At 37.3% G+C, this 20,940-nt stretch overlaps 2 protein-coding genes and 1 long non-coding RNA gene across 3 annotated transcripts; 2 read left to right on the top strand and 1 right to left on the bottom strand.

The window, feature by feature from the left end:
• The first annotated feature begins 4,788 nt into the window (after window positions 1–4,788).
• Mnr (Membrane-bound Notch regulator) lies at window positions 4,789–20,678 on the top strand. The gene is made up of 6 exons (XM_069502700.1): window positions 4,789–4,820; window positions 6,080–6,147; window positions 7,841–7,975; window positions 8,508–9,260; window positions 9,387–9,498; window positions 20,502–20,678. Exons 1-6 carry the CDS (start codon window positions 4,804–4,806, stop codon window positions 20,560–20,562), a joined length of 1,146 nt encoding a protein of 381 aa, XP_069358801.1. The 5' UTR covers window positions 4,789–4,803; the 3' UTR covers window positions 20,563–20,678.
• On the top strand, window positions 11,538–15,373 carry LOC117987949 (uncharacterized). Its single transcript, XM_034975026.2, has 2 exons — window positions 11,538–12,061; window positions 14,404–15,373. The coding sequence occupies exons 1-2, from the start codon at window positions 11,929–11,931 to the stop codon at window positions 15,216–15,218; spliced, it is 948 nt and encodes a 315-aa protein (XP_034830917.1). The 5' UTR covers window positions 11,538–11,928; the 3' UTR covers window positions 15,219–15,373.
• LOC117987947 (uncharacterized) lies at window positions 12,079–15,506 on the bottom strand. The gene is made up of 2 exons (XR_011237504.1): window positions 15,367–15,506; window positions 12,079–14,310 (listed from the first exon to the last, which is right to left on the bottom strand). It is a non-coding gene; the product is annotated as an uncharacterized lncRNA (long non-coding RNA).
• Window positions 20,679–20,940: the final 262 nt, after the last annotated feature.

The following is a 20,940-nucleotide window of genomic DNA, read 5'->3' as shown; positions in this document are numbered from 1 at the left end:
TAATTCTTTGTTTATTATATAAAGCAAATCTTATGGCAAAGTAAGAAAAGTAAAAGAGATAAATTAATTTGTTTTTATTGGTTGATCCAACACCAAGACATAACTTCTTAAAATCTTAGAAACATTACTTAATTAGCGTCTAAAATATTGTCTCGTGCCAGCGAAAGTTCCCGAAGCAGTTAAATGTTGTAGATACAAAATGTAACTAGTTCCAAGTTTATAATATTGGCTTAGAAATTTCCTATGATTTGATCCTTGGTTATAAATAAGATTTAAAGCGTCTATTTTCTCTTTCTCTCTTCCTTCTTAATTAATGAAGTTCATATTCCTGGTCGACATTCCTGCCTTGAGAGTAGATCAACTGCAGCTGTTTCCATTGTCCTTGTTGATTTGTAATCTGTTGTTTTGGCTAATCGTTTTTTGTGATCGAGAAGAACTTGTATTTACCAATTTATTGGACTTCCGCAGTTAATCAGACCATTTATTTTTCAGTCATCACAAAATTAAAATGATTCAGAAAATATTCACATCATATCCCAGCTAGTTTCAGGAGAAAAATAAACATAATTTGTCTTCTTAAGTGTCACGTTATAAATGACTCTGCGGCGTGTAGTGGCTTAAGTTGCCAAGATTTTCACCGCTTGGCTGACGTTAACTTAATAGTTTGCGACTTTTCTGATATATAATGATGTTCTTTGGGCATCGGACCCCAAAATAATCAGTGCTTCTTGCGAGCCATTCGTTTTAAGGAAACTGTATTACAAAAACTCTAGAGAAACAACTTTAATCTTGGTACACCTTCTGCAGTTTAATTATCCCTAACAAATTGACTGCCTCAGCCTAGCTCGGCTGTAATGAAATTTCGTTTTAACTCCGAGGTTGGAATCTATACGCTCTTTGACTTAAAACAGACTTAAGTTTAAGTTAAAATGGGATACTTATTTCAGCGATATAACGCTGTCTCGTTTTAACAGTGTCTTAAGTCTGAGCAAAGTCAAAGTTCGCTCTATTGATCTCAGCCTAAGTCAAAGCAAAGTCAAAGTACGCTCCAAAGCGTACTTTTTCAAATCACATCAGTAAAATCTCTATTTTATTTAGGAACCCAAGTTTCCTGATTACAATTTCAATATACGAACACCATAGTATTAAAAAAAAGGAAGTATCGGCGCTTAATATAAAGGGAGGCAAAAATTATAAATCTGTTCCCCCTAAATCAGTACATGGCAAGGAAAGATAATTTGCTTGCGTGACCGTTGACCACTCCTCGGCCTTCGAGTGACCTCTGGCATTAGCTCACCTCACCCGCGCCGACCCCAGCCCAGCCCTCTGACACTTGTGATTTGGTTATTATTTTAAATAGCTAGCTAGTTAGTAGGTACAGTATTACTCGTAATACTCGTTCGTAGTTTCTACTGATCTATAGGCTCGTAAACGGTACTCAGCGACTACTGCTTAGTAATTTTTTATCAGATTTTTACTGATGATTGATGACCTGACCCGGTTTGACTAAAAACTTGTACCGATTAACCAATTTTAATGAAATTCGGTACAGAGGTAGCTAGCTTCCCGAAAACAGACATAGGCTACTTTTTATCCCGGAAAATAAAAAAAATCCCACGGGATTTTTGAAAACCTAAAACAAACAGACCAAGTCGCAAGCTTCATTAATAATAATTTATTTCGCCTAAAACAAACAAAGTTACTCAGTGGATCTTACTGTAGGTACTTAAGTGCATCATCATCATCAACCAATAGACGTCCACTGCTGGACATAGGTCTCTTGTAGGGACTTCCACTCGCCACGGTCTTGCGCTGCCTGAATCCAGCGGCTCCTTGCGACTCGTCTGATGTCGTCCGTCCACCTAGTGGGGGATCTTCCAACGGTGCGTCTTCCGATGCGAGGTCGCCATTCCAGTACCTTGGGACCCCAACGTCTATCGGTTTTACGAATTATATGCCATGCCCATTGCCACTTCAGTTGAGCTATGTCGGTTACTCTAGTTCTCCTGCGGATCTCCTCATTTCTGATTTGATCACGTAGAGAAACTCCAAGCATAGCTCTCTCCATCGCCCGCTGAGTGACTGAGCTTTCTTATGAGGCTCACAGTTAGCGACTAGGTACTTAAGTTACTTGGTACTAAATAGACTATCATAAAGTTAAGAGACTAGTTTAAAGATGTACTAGCATCTAGATGAAAACACATAAGCAGTCGTGCATGCGTCGAGTTGTTCCGTCTTTTGTATTCTGCTGTAACTTTGTTTGACAATTTCCCCATTGTTACACTCTAGCTTCTAAACATTCATCACATGACAAAGGCGGTGCTTCTAAGACAGCTGCCTCGAGCACTATTTATTGCATTGCATAGAAAGCTTTTGTAATAGCTGATAATATACATACCTAAACAAAGGCTGCAAATAGACCTCTGCCCAAAAGACGATCTTTAATGATCATCATCAGGAACGATAGGATCTACGACGCATTGAAATGTAGACGCCTAATTATTACAAGCTTTTATTTAACTTGCCGTATTCTGTGGTCAAGCCTTGCAACTCACTGACCAGCCCCCCAATTGTGTAAGAATAACCATTTCATGGCTATCGTAATCGTCAAGAAATTCTGCCCTTTGATTGGTTGATTCGCTGTTTTCATTTTTTCACAGCCAATCAAAGGGCAGAATTCTTGACGATTGCGATAGCCATGACATGGTTATTCTTACACAATTGGGGGGCAGTTCCCCCAATGCGATTGTGCTGAGCAACACATCAATACGTCGATGACAATGCAATAATATGCTACCAGTATACTACCAGTATATAGTATCAGCGCTAGTTTAAAAAAACCAAAGAGATTCGTCACAGGAACTCCTCAATAACTCGGTTGTGTTTCGGCTCATTGGATTTGTCTTGACATAATAATATTCGGTTGATGATACAAAAAAATTACAGTTATCTGGGAAATGACTAGACCATCATGATGAGTAAAATTGAAGGCCTAATCATTGGTAGAAAAAAGTCGTGGCTTAGAATCATCTAGTAATGGACTAGGATAGCCAACGCAGCACAATTTTTTCCGTTTGATAACCTTAATTGTGGAAGAACGTTTTATTCCTGCAGTGCTTTAATTTTCATCATTGTAAAATGTCTGACCTTGTGTGTATCCTGAGTCCTGACCTCTTCTAACATCTTTCACTGTCTTTTGTTCTCTACCACCTCATCTCGAATTTACCCTGCAGAATGTTCTAGCTAGTTAGCGTAGCGGAAAAACCTATAAAGAACAATGACGCTATTGATTTGCAAAAAGTCAGAACCCAAATGTTAATAAAATAGTAAAATGTGTTCACAGTAGGTACCTGGTACACTATAAAAATATTCCTAAACAAATAAAACTCGGAAACAGAAAAAAAAATTACAAACAAAGAACTTTTCCGCCACGCGTTTGTTTTATTTCTGAATCCCAATATTCAATATGAAATATTGTTTTGAGCTGTGTAAATAAATAAACAAGATAGTAGTAGGTATAAGTCCCGCAAATTGCTATTGCGCTGGAGCCATGTCTCATTAACATCGAAATGAAGTCATTTTGACGTCAGCTAAAATAAAAATGTACCATCAGCTCGAAACTTCAGTCTAGTCTAGTCACTAAAATGGCGGCCACGCACATTAGTAATTCACGGGACTTATACATAAAGTTATTGGAATTTTCAAAAAAAAACATTTGTTTGACTAATATCAGAGTGAACATTATTCAGATAGAAATGAACTAAGTAACGTAACTCTATTTGGGGTTAACAAAGAGGGAAATAACTCTGAAGCATAATCTAAAAAATACCTACTTTTGCGATGACGAAAATTTCTAATATTTGCTAAAAATAAAGTAAATAGTCGTAAACAAAAACCCGAGTTTGTAAATATTCATCAAGCATCTAATAAGGAAAGTACTTACAAACAAATGTTCAGATATATTAATTTTCCTCGAAATCCAAGTCCAATGTTTACTGAACCCAGGAAAATATGTCGCAAATCATTGATTAAACTACGTCTAGCAGTTTGTCGGATTTCAATAGAGAAAATAAGGGCTATAATCCGCAACACATTTTACTTACTCGACCTGTAGTTAGTAACAAGGTTAAAGGGAATAGTTGCGAGGAGAATTGCTTTGGGAGTGTTGCTTGCTAGGTGTTCTAAAGTTTCGAGCCGAAAGGTACTCATGAAAACTGTTGTACACCTTTAGTAGTCGAGTAAAGGTGATCGTAAACTATCACAATACGACCAGCAAGAGGCGCAAGGCACTTGCATCGAATTTTCCAATTCTATACGGCGTAATGTTAGCAGAAAAATTTGGCCGGATTGTGGGTACTTATATCAAAAAAATGATGATTACTTCAGTTACCAGCAGTTCAATGCTAATAATATGTCTTCTGCTTAGTGCTTAGTCATTTTATAAAGTGACTAGCTTATACCCCGGACTTTATCCGCGTGGACTACACAATAAACATATTTCAAACCCATATTTTATCTATCCCCTTAGGGGTTGAATTTTCAAAAATCCTTTCTTAGCCTTTCTACGTCATAATAGCTATCCGCATGCTAAATTTCAGCCCGATCCGACCAGTAGTTTGAGCTGTGCGTTGATAGATCAGTCAGTCAGTCAGTTTTTCCTTTTATATATTTAGGTTTGTGCTAAACAGTAAATATTATGATTATTATTATATTGTGAAGGTTCTAGCACTGGGACTAAAGTCGCTCACATGTTCATTAGAAAACTTTACTTCTACGGCTCTAACGCCTTCTGGATGATTAAACATGAAGACTTTACACCGGTAAGTAAAGTCGCTCGCATTTCACTAAATTTTGAAAACTGTGCTTCTACGGCTCTGACTCCTGGATATCTCCTATTGGATAGTTAAATGTGAAGACTTAACCCGGGACTGAAGTCGCTCACTTGTTCATTAAATTCTGAAAACTGTGGTTCTTCAGGTCTTACGCCTTCTGGATAATTAATTGTGATGACTTTTTCACCGGTATTGAAGTCGCTCGCATTTCACTAAATTCTGAAGACTTCCACCGGTACTAAAGTCGCTCGCATTCCACTAAATTCAAAAACTGCGTCTCTCTCTCTTCTGCGATTATTGCAGCGGTGTGCGATCTCCTTTATGAAGTACCTACTTGTGTACTCAACTGGTGTAACTTAGTTTACTTCATTCGTCAATGTTACTCGTACTTTGACGTACGGATATTAGCTAAGTTACAAAAAGACATTTGTTTCAACGGCTGTCAGCTCTCTCAACTTGTTTTATTCCAATAAGGTACTTATTTAATGCGAAAATAAAATGAATAGTGCTAAAAACACAACGCGAGAAACAAAACAATATTAACTTATTTTAAATAATTTATTTACTCTTACTTGCTTTGTAGATATTGTACTTCAGTCAATTTACCAAATAAATGTTTTTATTAACGATAAATCAACTTTCTTGTACCTATAAGTTGGCGCCCAGTAAGGTACGGTCCATAATAATTATGTATTTTAGAAAAATGCTAAAAACGATCAAGCAATACTGGATGAAAGCTATATTCTGGACTAGGTGAATTGGTCGACAAAATGGGGGTTAGGTGTTTAATTTTCCGAGACATAAATATGAAATATCAGGAAATATCCTACCTCCGGGATGTGAGTTATCTCTGTCCGTCAAGATCAGTTTAGCGTCTGAGCCATAAAATAGAATTATACATACCTATAGACCGACAGACAGACACACTTTCGCACTTACTTTAGTTCCTAAGTAGGTATCTACTAATTAGTATGGAGCATGGATTGTATAGAACCACCAAATCTATTATTATTTGTGCATCAGTTACTCTAAACATAAGTCTGGAGAGCAAACATAATGGACTAAGAGCCAGCGCGTGCCAGCCTTTCGTTATTTTATAAAAGCTGAAAGTTGTGTGTGTATTGACAATACGCAGAGAAATTTTCAGCTTTTATAAAAAAACGAAGGTCTGGCACGCGCTAGCTCTCTCTCTATAATATAATAGTTAAACTTGACATACCTAGTTGTAAAGTGCACTTTATTTTCAGATTAAGCATGGACTGGAGGACGGCTGTAGTGGTGCTTGCGGTGTTGTTTCACGCTGACGGGTTCTCAAGTAAGTTTATTTTATACTAAACTTCAAACTTAAAGCTCATTTTTACTGTCCAAAAAAGGAGTGCAATGTTTATAAGTTCATGTATATTTCTTTACGTCTTGGCGAGGGCACTTTCGTATGACGGCCACTTCGAATATCATTTCCACAAATCACGAAAACGAATCGAATACGAATGAGTGCACAACGCCCTGAAATGTTATCAAATGAAAGGATATAGTATAAAGAAGATCGCAACAAATATTTCCTGTTATTAGATGTGTCGGTTCGCGGCGTAGAATGCGATGCTCTCATACGACCTCTGACTGTGACCTTCGCGTTCAAATAGATTAATGCTCCCACAATCAATCGAGTCTCCTATTCGTTGACAATAAAATAAAACCTTTCTTCATATTCTTTGGTATAACTAGTTAGTAGTTTATAGAAAAACGTTATTAATGTGAAAGAGTTTTCGAATTTGTTACCAAGTAGCATTACAGATAGGTACAGCATTCCATTAGATAAGAACCAAAAATAAATATAACCTGGACACTTGCGGAAACTCTGTGTAAAAGGTAGAAGCTTCCGAAATATGGATGCCTATAGAAGAATATTCAGAATTTCTTGGGGTGCGGTACAACAATGAAATTTGGGTACAAAACGTGTCAAAAATGCAACTAAACTACAAAGGCAAAAACAAAGCAAAGATCCTGAAAACCGTTGAAGTGTGGAAAGTGGAGCACTTTAGGTTTACTCCTATTGTGATGGGTTCCCACTTCCCAGATCTTTCCGCATACATTTCGACTAAGAGTGCCTCTGAGTCTGAGTGACTCTGAGTGCGGCATTTAGGGTTTTACAGTTTAGATGTACGTCATAACAACCGGGATTTACAACTTAACGTGCTTTTCGAGGCTCGGAGAAATCGAAAAGGCCAAAATCGGTCACCCATCCAGTTATCGACGTGGGTCAACATTGCTTAACAATCGCTATCAATTGGTAATATGTGTTTTCATAACTAGGCCACACGTCCCTGTCGTCGTCACGATATCCATCATAATATTATTATAACCGCTGAAGGAAAAAGCGCTTTAGATCCATTACATAGCTCGGCACGTACAAAGATTTCCGCAGGATAATCTTACCCGTCAAATCCATTACGTAATGTGTACATAAACCAACCATCATGCTCCTCCCGTACAACAAAACAATGAGTTATGATTCGACCTTATGGCGCTTTTTATATCCTTTTATTGCCCCTAAAGTTGCGCACGCCGACTCGCAAATTCAGTTCGTACCCACATTTCCTACTTACGTTTCCTGCACTCTCTCTTAAAACATTTTCATGAGCGAAGCTTCTTATTTTTATTGATACAAATTTTATGGCCCGTAATAATTCTTTACACTACCTACGTACTTACTCATATTTCAATTTTATTTCTGTAATTTTTGTAATATCCTTTCTTACGTTCCTGAGAAAATATACAATTTCAAGTCAACTAAACTATGATTTCAGATCATGAGTCCATATCTTTTCTTTACAATTAATATAATAAATGGCTATATATATTACTCGTATATTATTCACTAGGTACAGGATTATTTTTTGCATTTTATTATAATTATAATAATATTGCTCATAATATATTATGAGCAATATTATTATATTATATTATTACAATATTATTATATATATTATATTATTATATCCTATTTACAGAATATGGTCGAACGTGCAAGGACATTGGGTGCCTCAATAGCGAAGTGTGCGTACTAGCGGAAGATCAATGCTCATACGGGCAATCGTCGAACTGTGGCACTTACCCTACATGCAAGAAAAAGTCGCAAGTTCAAGGTACTATCACAGAATACTTAATTGCACTGTATAGAAGGATATGAGACTTTTATTATGACGCAATACAGTGAATTTCCGCTCGTATAGCGCTACGGCCTAAGAGCCATCGAATGAGCACGCCGCCGTACTCAGTTCGCGGCAGAAAATATTGTACATCGACCTTTAGAAAGGGATAGCGGTTTCGTAGAACGTTGTCTCTGTCGTTGAGACCGACAAAACGTAGGTACGAGTGACAGAGACAACTCTCTACAAAGCCGAAATCTCATTCTAAAGGTCGATGTACATTATTTCTTGCCAGCTACTGTATATTCCTCGGGTCACCCGACCAAGTGAGGCCGGTATGGCACTATGCCGAGATTGTGTCTTCTATGATATCTCTTACTTCTATTTGGAATCTTCTATGTATATTTTATTATGTATATTTATTTCACTTTGTTGGTGCTTAGTTGGAGTGTAAAGGGAAACATTAGTAAATGATAAACATAGGAAAGCTGGATTATATCAATAGCTAATGATAAATTATTCTTTTCAGGTTCACACTCGGAACCAGCGCATCCGTCCGTCCCTAAACCAACACCCCAACCTCCCACCAGAACCTTTGATTCGCCACCAAACTACCCCGCACCCGCACCACCGTCGAATACTCATGGCTCCCCGTACGGCGGAAACTCACCTTATGGGGGAGGTAGCTCATCTCATGGTGGCAACGCTCCTTATGGTGGAAACTCTTACAATGGAGGCGGCTCCCCTTACGGCGGTAACCCTTACGGCGGATCGCCCCCTTACGGGAGTAACGGCGGCCATTCTCCGTATGGCGGCAGCAATCCTGGAGGTTCATCTTATGGCGGTAACAATCCTGGAGGTTCACCTTATGGCGGTAGCAATCCTGGAGGTTCACCTTATGGCGGTAGCAATCCTGGAGGTTCACCTTATGGCGGTAGCAATCCTGGAGGCTCACCTTATGGCGGTAGCAATCCTGGAGGTTCACCATACGGTGGTTCATCCCCTTACGGAGGATCCTCTAACAGAGGAGGCTCAAATCCCTACAGCCCAAGCTCAGGCAGCGGCGGAAAAGGTGCCCTGGACAGTATACTCAACACTTTGGGCAAATACGCTGGTGGCTCCAACACAGGAGGCTCAAGTCCTTTCGGCTCAAGTTCAAATACCGGTGGAAAAGGCCCGTTGGACAGTATATTAGGATCGTTAAACAACTTCGGCGGCCAACCTGGTGGTAGTACCCAAGGTGGCGGCACGGGACTATCGAACATCTTTGGCAACATACTCGGTAATTTATCCAAAAGTGGTGGAGGTTTGAGCGGATTATTTAACACTAGACCTATAATGGAGAATCCGAATTACAACTCCTATAGCTCTAATTCTAGGAGTTCTTATCACTAAATTTATCCATCAGGAAATCAGCCCACCAGTCAACAGCCAAACCAGAATAGAATTGTAAGACCGAATTATGCTCAGCATAATTTTGCCACTACGAGGCGGCCGGCGTCCTATGGATGGAATGTTAGGTAAATGCCTTAACGATTAACATTTACGGCTGATACAAACACAATATGCGATGGAAAGTGCACGTAACACTAAATGCGCGAGTACGAGCATAATATAACTCATGCCATTAAAGAAACGAATCGAAATGAAGCGCGCTAATTCCGTCTCACTCACACACTATACACAGGTATAGTATGTGAGTAAGAGGGAATGATTGACTCCGTCATTATCGATTCGTTTCTTTGCATGAGTTATGCAATTTGTAATACAAGGAAATGTATGAAGCATTGCTCACTGCAGCGGCTGGCTAAATCGGCTAAACTTTTGCGCGCGTTGGCATTGTAAGCACCTTCGCACAGAGGCCGCGATTACATCTGTAAGTTTTACTCACGTAAGTAGCTTACGTAATTAATTGATAACAAATTTACTAAGGTAAATGTTTACATTAGTAAAGTGATAAGTGTTTACATTAGAGTAAAAGGGAATGCCAGGTGGCCATAGTAAATTTGGCCCTTAGGTGATATGGAATCAACAGTATATACAGCAATTAATTTTGTACAAAATATGGATTTTAAAAAAGAGAGGGTTTTAATTTCATTGGATCGATTTTCAAATTGTACAAACGCATTTTGCCACTTGATAAATGGTTTAAATACATACATGTACCTACATATCATGTATAAGTATTAAAACTTAAAAATTTGAACAAATATTATAAATCATCTTTTCACAATAAGAACTATGCTGGGCACTTTTGGGCCAAATCTCGGCATTCCCCTTTGTCGTAAGTTACCTAAGTAAGTTACTTACGTGAGTAAAACTTACAGGTGTAATCGCGGCTTAATATTAAGAGCCACATTGTGCAATGTACACGTTTCGTGGCATGTTGTGTGCGTTTCAGATTTAAGTGGTGTGGTTCTATGGTGTAAGTAATATAATTCTTCGCATGACCAAAGCACTTTATTTTTTATTTTATGATTGTATATAAAAATTGTAAGTAAGTACCTATAGATTTTTAATTTGCTTTTAGGCAGAGGTTTCACAATAGGCTTGATTCGCATTACATGGCCTTAAACGGTGAATTATAACTTTATAAGTTTCCCATATGAATCCATGTTATGTGAATCACTCCTAGGATTTATTACTTCTTGCTTCTATTGATTTATACTTGCCTAAGCTTTGTTTTTAATTTTCACATAACTATTTTTAAGGAAAAATGTAATAAAAATACTAATTTTCAATTATTTTATCTAATACTTATTATAATAACTTATGAACAAATAATGAAACTAATACTGGAAATACTCCATACCATTATTCGCATAATATACAAATGTGAATTAACATCAAAATATTGTAACAACTATTTTTAATACATATCCAATTATCAATTAAGGACTACCTTTCGCTTGTATCGTAAAACTAAGACGTCTATTAAATAAGACAATGCTTGCATGCATTTATGTTTTAACGCAAGATTTAACTAGCAATTTTGGTTTTTTTTAGCTTCAGAATCTCAAACACGAATAAAAAATATTAGGCTAGTTATAGATTTTAATGTAGGTACATATTGCTAATGCTTTATTTTCTCCAAAATTAAGTTGAGTTTCTTGAATGATTTGCAACTAGAATTGCGAAATTTGATGCTATTTGAACTAATTATTAATTAATTTCGTTTATTTATTCCCAGTGTTGATCAGTTGTATTTCCTTATACCAAATAATTAATATCTGATTAAGAGTCTTTTCAGACGTAGCACGTCTGAAATAACGTCTGAAACACGTCTGAAATACGTCTGAAATAAAAAGGTAGCCGGACACAAAGTATGAATATGTATTGTTCCATTCACACGTACGACCAAAAATCAATCGCGTTCAATGACTGTTGCCAATGTATGGACAATACAGTCGTCGCAAAATAAGTAGTCCAATCTGAACACAAGGCTTAGGGCTTGTGTATTTTATGCTTATTCCATGGCTGAGATCTATAGCTGGAGTGTAGGTGTTGACTTTGCTCAGACTTTGCATAGAGTTAAGGTCATAGCACACTTAAACGACTCTGCTCCCACCCGGCAAAAAGAATAAAATTCAAATATGGGCTTTAAATATTGCTCTTTAGATATATTTTACATTGGCATCATAAATTAGCAGACAGCTCGCTGTCAGCGAGCTTACCGCCGTCAGACTGCTCGGTAGTTGACGCCTCGCAGGCCGCACGTTGTAGGCGAGCGGTCGGCGCGGTGCCCGCGCGCTTACTGCTAGCGGTCGGCGCGGTGCCCGCGCGCTTACCGCTAGCGGTCGCCGCGGGGCGCGGGGCCCGCGCGCTTTGCTAGCGTTCGCCGCGCCCGCCGTCGCGTCGCCCGCGCCGCTCAGTCGGTCAGTATCTACACCGAGTAAACCGCACGTTCGATCTCTTTCCAAGTGTTTTCGCAGATATTGAACGCATTCATTATGAACAAAGAAAAACTTATAGAAGAAGTTCGAAGATATCCCTGTCTGTACGATGCCAGTGACGCAAAATACGCAGATTCTGCCAAAAGGGATCAAACATGGAAATCTATTGCTAGAACGTTGTCTGCAACAGGTATGTATCTATCTACGTACAATCACACTAATATTATAAAGGCGAAAGTTTGTATGTGTGTGTGTGTGTGTGTGTGTGTGTGTGTGTGTGTGTGCGTGCGTGCGTGCGTGCGTGCGTGCGTGCGTGCGTGCGTGCGTGCGTGCGTGCGTGCGTGCGTGCGTGCGTGCGTGCGTGTGTGTGTGTGTTTGTTACTCCTTCACGCAAAAACTACTGGACGGATTTGGCTGAAATTCGGAATGGAGATAGATAATATCCTGGATTAGCACATAGGCTACTTTTTATCCCGGAAAACCAAAGAGTTCCCACGGGATTTCGAAAAACCTAAATCCACGCGGACGAAGTCGCGGGCATCAGCTAGTCTATACTATATTAAAAACGTATAGGAGGAAAATTGTATTTTTTAATAATTTTTTAGGGTTCCGTAGCCAAATGGCAAAAAACGGAACCCTTATAGATTCGTCATGTCTGTCTGTCTGTCTGTCCGTCCGTATGTCCAGCCACTTTTTTCCGAAACTATAAGAACGATACTGTTGTATGGTAAGTAGATGTATTCTGTGAACCGCATTAAGATTTTCACACAAAAATAGAAAAAAAAACAATAAATTTTGGGGGTCCCCATACATAGAACTGAAACTCAAATTTTTTTTCATCAAACCCATACGTGTGGCCCCTCCACACGTATGGGTGGTATGGTAAAAACCATGCCTCTCTTTCACACTAATCATCCTTCCTATTTGCATTGTTGAAATAAGGAAAGATGATTAGTGTAAAAGAGAGGCATAGTTTCTTTATCCTTTTGTTTCCTAGAAAAGATGAACTACTTTGCAAGACGGGCGTTCTGGGTAGTTCTGGCACGTGGTGCTAGTGAAGAGTTTCTGTTCTTTTCACAAATTATAAGTGTGACAAGCACAGTGATGTTTCTAGCATTCCAACGTACAAAAAACTAGCAGTTTAACTAGCAGCATGATAATCTTCAAAATTATTTTGAATTAAACTAATCTTTTGCACCTTGATATGAAAAAACGATTATAATACCAGAATTACGAAACAAAGAGTACCTCATTTAAATTGGCATTAAATCAGCAAGTTTTTCTTATACAGGGTCATTTTTCCGTAGTACATTTTTTTTCACAGTGCGCTTTTAAAGTGACACTTAATTTTTGGTAACGCTTTAAAAGTTTTGGAAAAAATTAATTGCTCTTGTAATTTGGTAGCCAGAGCTAAAGTACATGTTGAAATAATAATTTTTGTGGTACCTAGTCTATAAGATATTTATTTTTCATAAAACAAAATATATTTTTAAAATGAAGGGTAAAAGTTGCTCTAAGTTTTTTCCTCGTTATTGAATATTTTGATGCAGCCATGAAACTTGACCTTCAGGAGATTGAAAGTAAGATGAAAACAAGTCTCGAATATTAAAAGCATTTTCGGCACTGTTCATTTCGTTTTCTAGTATTGGTTGCAGGAAACCATTCTCGTTGTGATGTATTGGTTGCTGCATCTCATGTTGATCTAGATACTCTATTTCATAGTTTCGCATAATATTATGTAAAATACATGTCGCTAGTATCAATGTGTCAACGTGTATCGGGTTCACATTAATATTTTTGTTATAAATGCTAAATTTCTGGTACAATATTCCAAATGCATCCTCCACAACTTTGCGTGCTCGTGATAAACGTTCATTGAATATAGTTTGTGCCTCAGATAAGCCACGACAACGAGGGTATGGCCTCATTAAATTTTTCATCAGAGGAAACGCCTCATCTCCTATGAAAACATGTGGTATATTTCTGTTACTTCCAGGTAGTGGTTTATCGTTTGGAATATGTAATGAATTACTTTCAAGACGTCTCGCTAATTTCGAAGATGCAAATATTCCACCGTCACTATTTCTACCAAAAGCGCCTATATCAACTATTATAAATCTATATTTATCATCAACCACAGCCATTAGGACAACAGAAAAGTGCTTTTTATAGTTAAAATACAGCGAACCACTATTAGCAGGTGCTATGATGTTGACATGCTTCCCATCTATAGCGCCGATGCAATTTGGAAAATTCCATCTGTCTTGAAATCCTTGAGCTATACTTTTCCACCGCTCTTCAATTGGCGTTGGAATGAAAATTCCCATTAATTTGTTTATGATTGCATTACATACTTCTTGTATAATTGATCGGATTGTTGATTCGCCTAATCTAAAGCTTGAACTCAACGTCCTTGCTGAACTTCCCGTGATCATGTATCTGAAAAAAACTTCCTCTATTAATATTTCTTAGCAAAAATAAACACACCTTAGCACACAGACACCTCTTCACTTCGATTTTTTTCTTTTTCAGAATCAGAGTGCAAGAAAACATGGACAAACTTAAGAGAAAGCTATAGAAGGGCAGTTGTTAAGACACGCACAAAAAGTGGTCAGGCTGCTATCTCATCCAAAAAATGGCAATTTGAAGAAGAGATGTCTTTTTTGTTGCCGCATATGAAACAAAGAAAAACTATTTCATCGTTAACGGAAGATGATAGTGAAGTGGACGAAAATTTTGATGTTAACGAATTATTGTCAAATCACGATTCTCTCATGTCATCAAATGACTCAGAACTTAATGTCGCCAACCAACCAGAATCTGCTTCAACAAATACCTCAGCAAACTCTTCTTTGTTTCCAAACATCCCTAAAAGAAAGCGATTCAAAGGGACCCAAGAATGTACCTCGGCATCAGCTCAACTTTTACAATATTTACTCAAAGAAAAAGAGACAAATAAGGATGACGAGATTGACAAGTTTTTTTCGAGCATTGCAACAACAGTAAAAAAATTAAATCGTTACAGCCAATCTGTTCTGAAGTCTAGAATATTCAACATGGTGTCTGAATTTGAATTACAAGAAATTCAGGAACAAACTAATTTCTATGCTGGTTCTTCACGACACAATATTGAAAGTCCTTCGACTTCGGGTTATAACACCCACAATACAGGACCTTCGGGCTATAACACCCACCATGTAGGATCTTCGGATTATGACCTCCATAATGCAGGCCCCTCCGAATTTAATACCCGCAATGCAGAGCTTTCAGGCAATAATCCTCCAGTTTTAGAAGAACCGATATTGAACAGTGAATTGCCTAATGCTATACAGAAAAATGATTCCTAAGATTAACATGTGGTAGAATATGTTTCTTTACTAATTTAAAGTTAACATTGTAAGCTATAAGTAATGGAAATTAGAGACTGATTGTTACTATATATTTTTTTCAAATAAATATGTACAAAATTTACAAAAAAGTTTCTCTTTCACTTACCTCAACGTGACGGCAATTTTTTCTATTGGTGTTATTGCTTGTCTAAATTTCGTATTCTTCTTTGTTATGTCTTTTTCAATAAATGATAATATGTAATCAAATAAATACCGATTCATATGAAAGTAAATGTAGAATTTTTCTTCGTCATCTAATATGTGTCTCTGGATCTGCCAAAATTCTCCTTCTGCATGTCTTGCTTTCAGCATTTTATGCACCCAATATCTTCGTCTGTTATTTCTTGCGCTTCTCTCTTCATCCTCAAGTGCAATAGCAATAATTGCTAGTTCGCGCGTTGTGAATCGGGACATAGTAAAAAATACAAGTTGCTTCAATGGAAACCGATCGTGAACTGCGTCTATCGCGAAAGGCGAGAGCGGTCGGCGGGTGGACAGCTGGCTGTCTGCTAGCTGTCGCCGCGTCGACTGCTAGGGGCCAGCTAGCTGTCGCCGCGTGGACTGCGAGCAGTCGTCTTAGTTTAGGGCGGTGTTGGGTGGGAGCGGTGTTGGAGCAGAGTCGTTTAAATGTGCTATGACCTTTAAAGCGCGACAGATTTATGCTCTTGACATAAATCTGTCCAGTTGTAACTATTAGTAAATTCATAGCAAAATCTAAGTTCATTCTATAGATTTCAACCTAACTTGCGCAGACCGCCATGTCGCAACTTCAGATAGGACTAAGTACAGGTTTTGGGATCGCTGTAGCAACCACCACATCGCGGCCGCAAACAGGACCTATCTCTTCGCGACTTCACTCAGCACGGCTAGCATGGGCCGAAGATAAAAATTATATCCCCCGATTTTATCCACTGGACAGGAGACAACATTAACTTCTCCACCCCTCAGAGCACGGCAACAGGGGAGAGGAGAAGTTTATCCCCGTTTGACATTTCACGGGGACTCGGGGGACTATTTATCCACCGTCTATAGCATGGGGCCAAATAAAAGAAGATAAACTGTCCATTTTTGACATTTGAGAGGGATAATTTTATCATCGAGATTAGAGGTGGGTATAATGCTCATAGAACTTTAACTCAATTATTAAAAGATCAAAAAACATGTTTCGCGCTTTCTTTATTAGTTTGAAATAGAGAATTTAGAACGAAAATAACATGAGCACGTAATTAGTGATGGAAGTAATCCCTTTGAATTTCCCGACGCTGAGTTCCGACACTTGTTTCGGATGGACAAATATTATGTGCTGTACTTATGCGAGCAGCTTAATGAAGCACTAAAGCCGATTAATTCGGTGGATGGATTCATAAAAGTAAGTAAGTACTTACCTATTACCTAAAACCATCTTGTGCAAACGAATAGGTACCTAATTTAGGATACCTACTTAGGTAGGTAGTAGGTACCTACAAATAGGTCCTACATGCGGCTATTATCTATTTATTCTACGTCCTCACATCTATAAGACTCTTGGCAGATGGTAGTTACCAGTGAGATACAAGTCAAGATCATGGGATGACTATTGCCCGCGACTTCATCTGTGTGGATTTAGGTTTTGAAAATCCTGTGAGAACTATTTGATTTTCCAGAATAAAAAGTAGCCTGTGTCCATCCTCGGGATGTAAGCTAACTCTGTAGGTACTAAATTTCATCTAAATCGGTTAGACTGTTGGGCTGTGAAAAGCTAGCAGACAGACAGGCAGACGCACTTTCGCATTTATAATATTAGTATGGATTATTGGAAATATAAAATAACACAATGTGGCTAATTCCATTGTACACAATCTCTAAACTAAACTAAAATGGCACGTCTAAATCTATTGCTATCCCTTTCATAATGTTGCTTGCGGAAAAGGATAGCATTAGATTTAGACCTGTTAATTTAGTTTAGTTTAGAGATTGCGTACTAGAGAATCGGCCCCATTGTCTCATTAGGTATAATAAAATCATTTATTTGAACAAAATAGGCAGGAGTCTAATTTAACAAAACAATTCTTAAATTAAAATACCTAACATATTAACTGAAACAAGTTACACACCTATATCATAGTTCAATACATATTGATACACAAACACAATAACACTTTACAAATTATAATGGTTCATCATAAGTGTTTTGTAAGAGTAAATATGTTAGCCTATTATACTTTATAGACCATTTCAGTATATCCTCTTACTTTTAATTTATTTTTATTGAAAATCATTAATGTATAAATTGTATATTTCAGAATTCCAATGGAACAACCAAAGGACAGACTAGAAAATGTAACAAATAAAGAAGTCTCACATATCTATGGATCAAACCAGACTGCTAACTGTTGCCCGACAATAAAAGGGAAAAAGGGATGGAATAATAAATACATATTTGCATTAAAATATATTTCTTTAACTACCTATTACCTAAAACCACCTTGTGCAAACCCATCCTTATATCTACTACTACTACTAGGGTTCTGAAGGTACCAATGGGACCCTATTACAGTCTCAGCTCTCCGTCTGTCTGTCTCTCCTGAAACGGAACAGGTTAAAGTTGAAATTTTGTATTTCTATTGCTGCTATAACAAAAAATAACAGTTTCAAAATGAACCCTACAAATTTTGCTTTAAGTACTCTTTCTGTGTGATTGAGTAACAAACACAAACTTTTAGGCATAATATTAGGAATACCAATTAAAACAATGCTTATTTGGGTGTACACAAATCTCTGATGTTAACTTAACAGATCTAAAAGTAGTGCTATTATCCTTAAGAAAAGGAAGTAACAAGTTTAATGTTCAATCAAACCACACTGCCATAGAATAACTTCCTATATTCATAACTATTTACAAATTACAAAAATGTACTTATGCTCTACTTTTTATTCATTTATTGGCATTTATAGGCAAACAACTCGGGGCTATTGGTTTTATAAAGTACCCACTGTGTACAAAGTGGGTAAAAGGACAGTCTCACCATAGTCCACCACCGACACTTCAAAGATTTCCTGCCATAAGATAAAAAACATGATCTTGACATGCTTATAAAGAAATTAGGTTAGTTTAATAGCTCAAACTATACTAGCTTAGCCAATTTTAAGTGATATTGAACTCTTCTCAGTGCAGTGTGCAGAACTGTTAGTTTTATCATCATCTCAAACAAAAATGAAAATATTTTATGTTGATAAGATGTGTACCTAACTTACCTATTCCAATAGGCACCTAAAGTTATTTTGATTTTGTTATACAAGACACACATTTAATAGAACTAAATTAATACACGCATCTCTCTGGCTGGCCCATTATGAAGTCTTCAGGTCCAATTCCTGTTGAGCATTCATGCCCAACAGTGATAATTATGTGCTCATATATGTGCCCGACGGCACTATTGAGACATTCCCGGTGGGCTTACATCCCGAGCTGCCTCATCATACTTAGTATGTGTCAGTCAGTGCCCTTCTTCAAGTACATATTTCCATGTCTGCAAATAAAACAACAATTTATGCATTTCTTTGTCGCTAACAATATCAATATATTATCATTTCAATTTTGTGTACTGACTAACACAAATTGTCTTTGTGATACTTACTGTGATAACTAAGAATTTCAACTATTCGATTATTTTTTAATTTGGATAATTTAAAAGTGGAGTTAGGTTAAGTAAACACAATAACAATACAATTGTACATGCATAATCTTCTGTGAATGTTTTTTAAACTATTTTACGGCTCCGGGTTCTAGCTCTTTTAAAATAAAAAGCAGCCACAGACGAGTTACGAGTTGGTTACGAGTAACGAAAACGCGCAAAATCAAAAGCACAGATAAAAAATAATAACACTTTGACATTAGCCGAGGACTAGTCTTTCCCCGCCTTATCACCGGGGATAATTATATCCAACCCTGTGCCCATGCTCGGAGAGTGGAAATAACTATCGGAGGGGATAAAATTTTTATCCTTTCCTCGGGGAGAAAATTTCCCGGCCCATGCTAGGCCTGCTGGTGTGGTCCGTCTGAATAGATACTTATATACCTATACATAATACCTATAGCACGTAAGAAAAAACATTCAAGAGTAAATTCCTATGAGTAAAACGCGCTTACTTTAAATTTTACTCAACGCTTTAGTAAATTTGTATTTAGCACAATAAATAGGTATAATGCGAACAAAACGAGTTATAATGCGCCATTTTGACTTTATGTGTCAACTATCATGTTAAAAGTACGATTTTAGTCCTTATTTTAAAGGTGAACCGTACTTTTAACATGACAGTTGACACAAAGTTAAAATGGCGCGTGGGAACTCATTTTGTACGGACTAAGCATACGAGGTGTTTGCAAGGAAACTAAGTTCCTAATATGAAACTATCTACTCAATAAAATAATACTCAGATTAGAGATTTTTCTACAAATTATACCTACCTACTTACTTAGTCCAATCACCAGTTCTTTTGTAAATATAATATATGGAACGTTTGACATTCGTGGTACCCTTGGATAGGGTTCAGACATTCAATAAATATAAAGCAATTATCTAGATAGCATACAAGCAGTAGTTTGATAATAAAAATAAAAAATAAACTGATTTAGTTAATGCTATCACATACCTACCTACTACATGTTTAGGCTCTTGCCAAAAAGTGACATCATTAGGTACTTCAACTAAATCATAAGAATAACGTTGCTATCGCGTGTTCAACATCAATCACGAATATTGTGATATATTTTATTGATCGTCTGACTCTTGCCTAGGCGTTTATGTTCTGTGCATTGATCAAAACAATTTTTTGCCATTTTGTTAGGGTTCCGTACCTCAAAAGGAAAAAGGAACCCTTTACTTTATAGGATCACTGTTGTCTGTCTGTTGTTTGTCAAGTAAACCCACCTCACTTAGATTAAAATTAATCTAAGCTACCTCCCTTCCCGTTCACCTAGAATCATGAATTTTGGCAGGTAGGTAAGGTAGGTCTTATAGCAAAAGGAAAGGAAAAATCTGAAAACCGTGAATTTGTGGTTACATTACAAAAAAATTAAAATGTGTTCACGAAAAAAATAATTTATTAAATCACATATAGATGGCACACTCCGTCATTAACGTGCAGTGTTATACGTAGGAATATCTTCGATGGTACGGAACCCCTCGTGCGCGACTCCGACTCGCGCTTGACGGGTTTTATCGTCGGGCTTCGATACAAAAATAATGTTTCTCATTTCAGCGTCACAATGGTTTTGTCGTACCTGACTCACCTATACATCAAGAACGTGATAAATATATAACGAGATTAATTTAATTGTATTTTTTATAATAAGGTATGCTTTAACGTGGTTAATATTTTTGTTTGTTAACATTTAATATGTATTTTTATAATAAAATTATATGTTTATGAAGTTCATTAACTATGTTTTATTATTGCTTGATATTTTGTCGATCTGTCGATATGGTCCACGAAGATTATTGAATACTTAAATAAATCATTAATTTCTGCAAGTCGAAATATGAAAAAATCTAGGGGTCAAGGTTATTGAAATAATACAGACGCGTGCCATTAAAAACATTTATTTAATCAGATCATTACAAATCGAGTACAATAATAATTAAGATTCAAAACTCGATTAGGTACACAATATTTTTAAGGGTACGTATAGACACTTAAG

Source organism: Maniola hyperantus, chromosome 13 (assembly GCF_902806685.2).
Source record: "Maniola hyperantus chromosome 13, iAphHyp1.2, whole genome shotgun sequence".
NCBI classification, from domain to species: Eukaryota; Metazoa; Arthropoda; class Insecta; order Lepidoptera; family Nymphalidae; genus Maniola; species Maniola hyperantus.
The sequence above is the reverse complement of the archived record's forward strand: the minus strand, read 5'-3'. Positions and strand labels throughout refer to the sequence as shown.

Excerpts from the sequence above, each read along its gene's own strand:
- Mnr (XM_069502700.1), top strand. Across the intron at positions 9,261-9,386 it reads CATCTTTGGCAACATACTCG|GAAATCAGCCCACCAGTCAA; the intron begins GTAATTTATCCA and ends TTTATCCATCAG. Across the intron at positions 9,499-20,501 it reads TCCTATGGATGGAATGTTAG|CGTCACAATGGTTTTGTCGT; the intron begins GTAAATGCCTTA and ends TTCTCATTTCAG.
- LOC117987949 (XM_034975026.2), top strand. The coding sequence starts at position 11,929 with ATGAACAAAGAAAAACTTATAGAAGAAGTTCGAAGATATCCCTGTCTG. Across the intron at positions 12,062-14,403 it reads TAGAACGTTGTCTGCAACAG|AATCAGAGTGCAAGAAAACA; the intron begins GTATGTATCTAT and ends TTTCTTTTTCAG.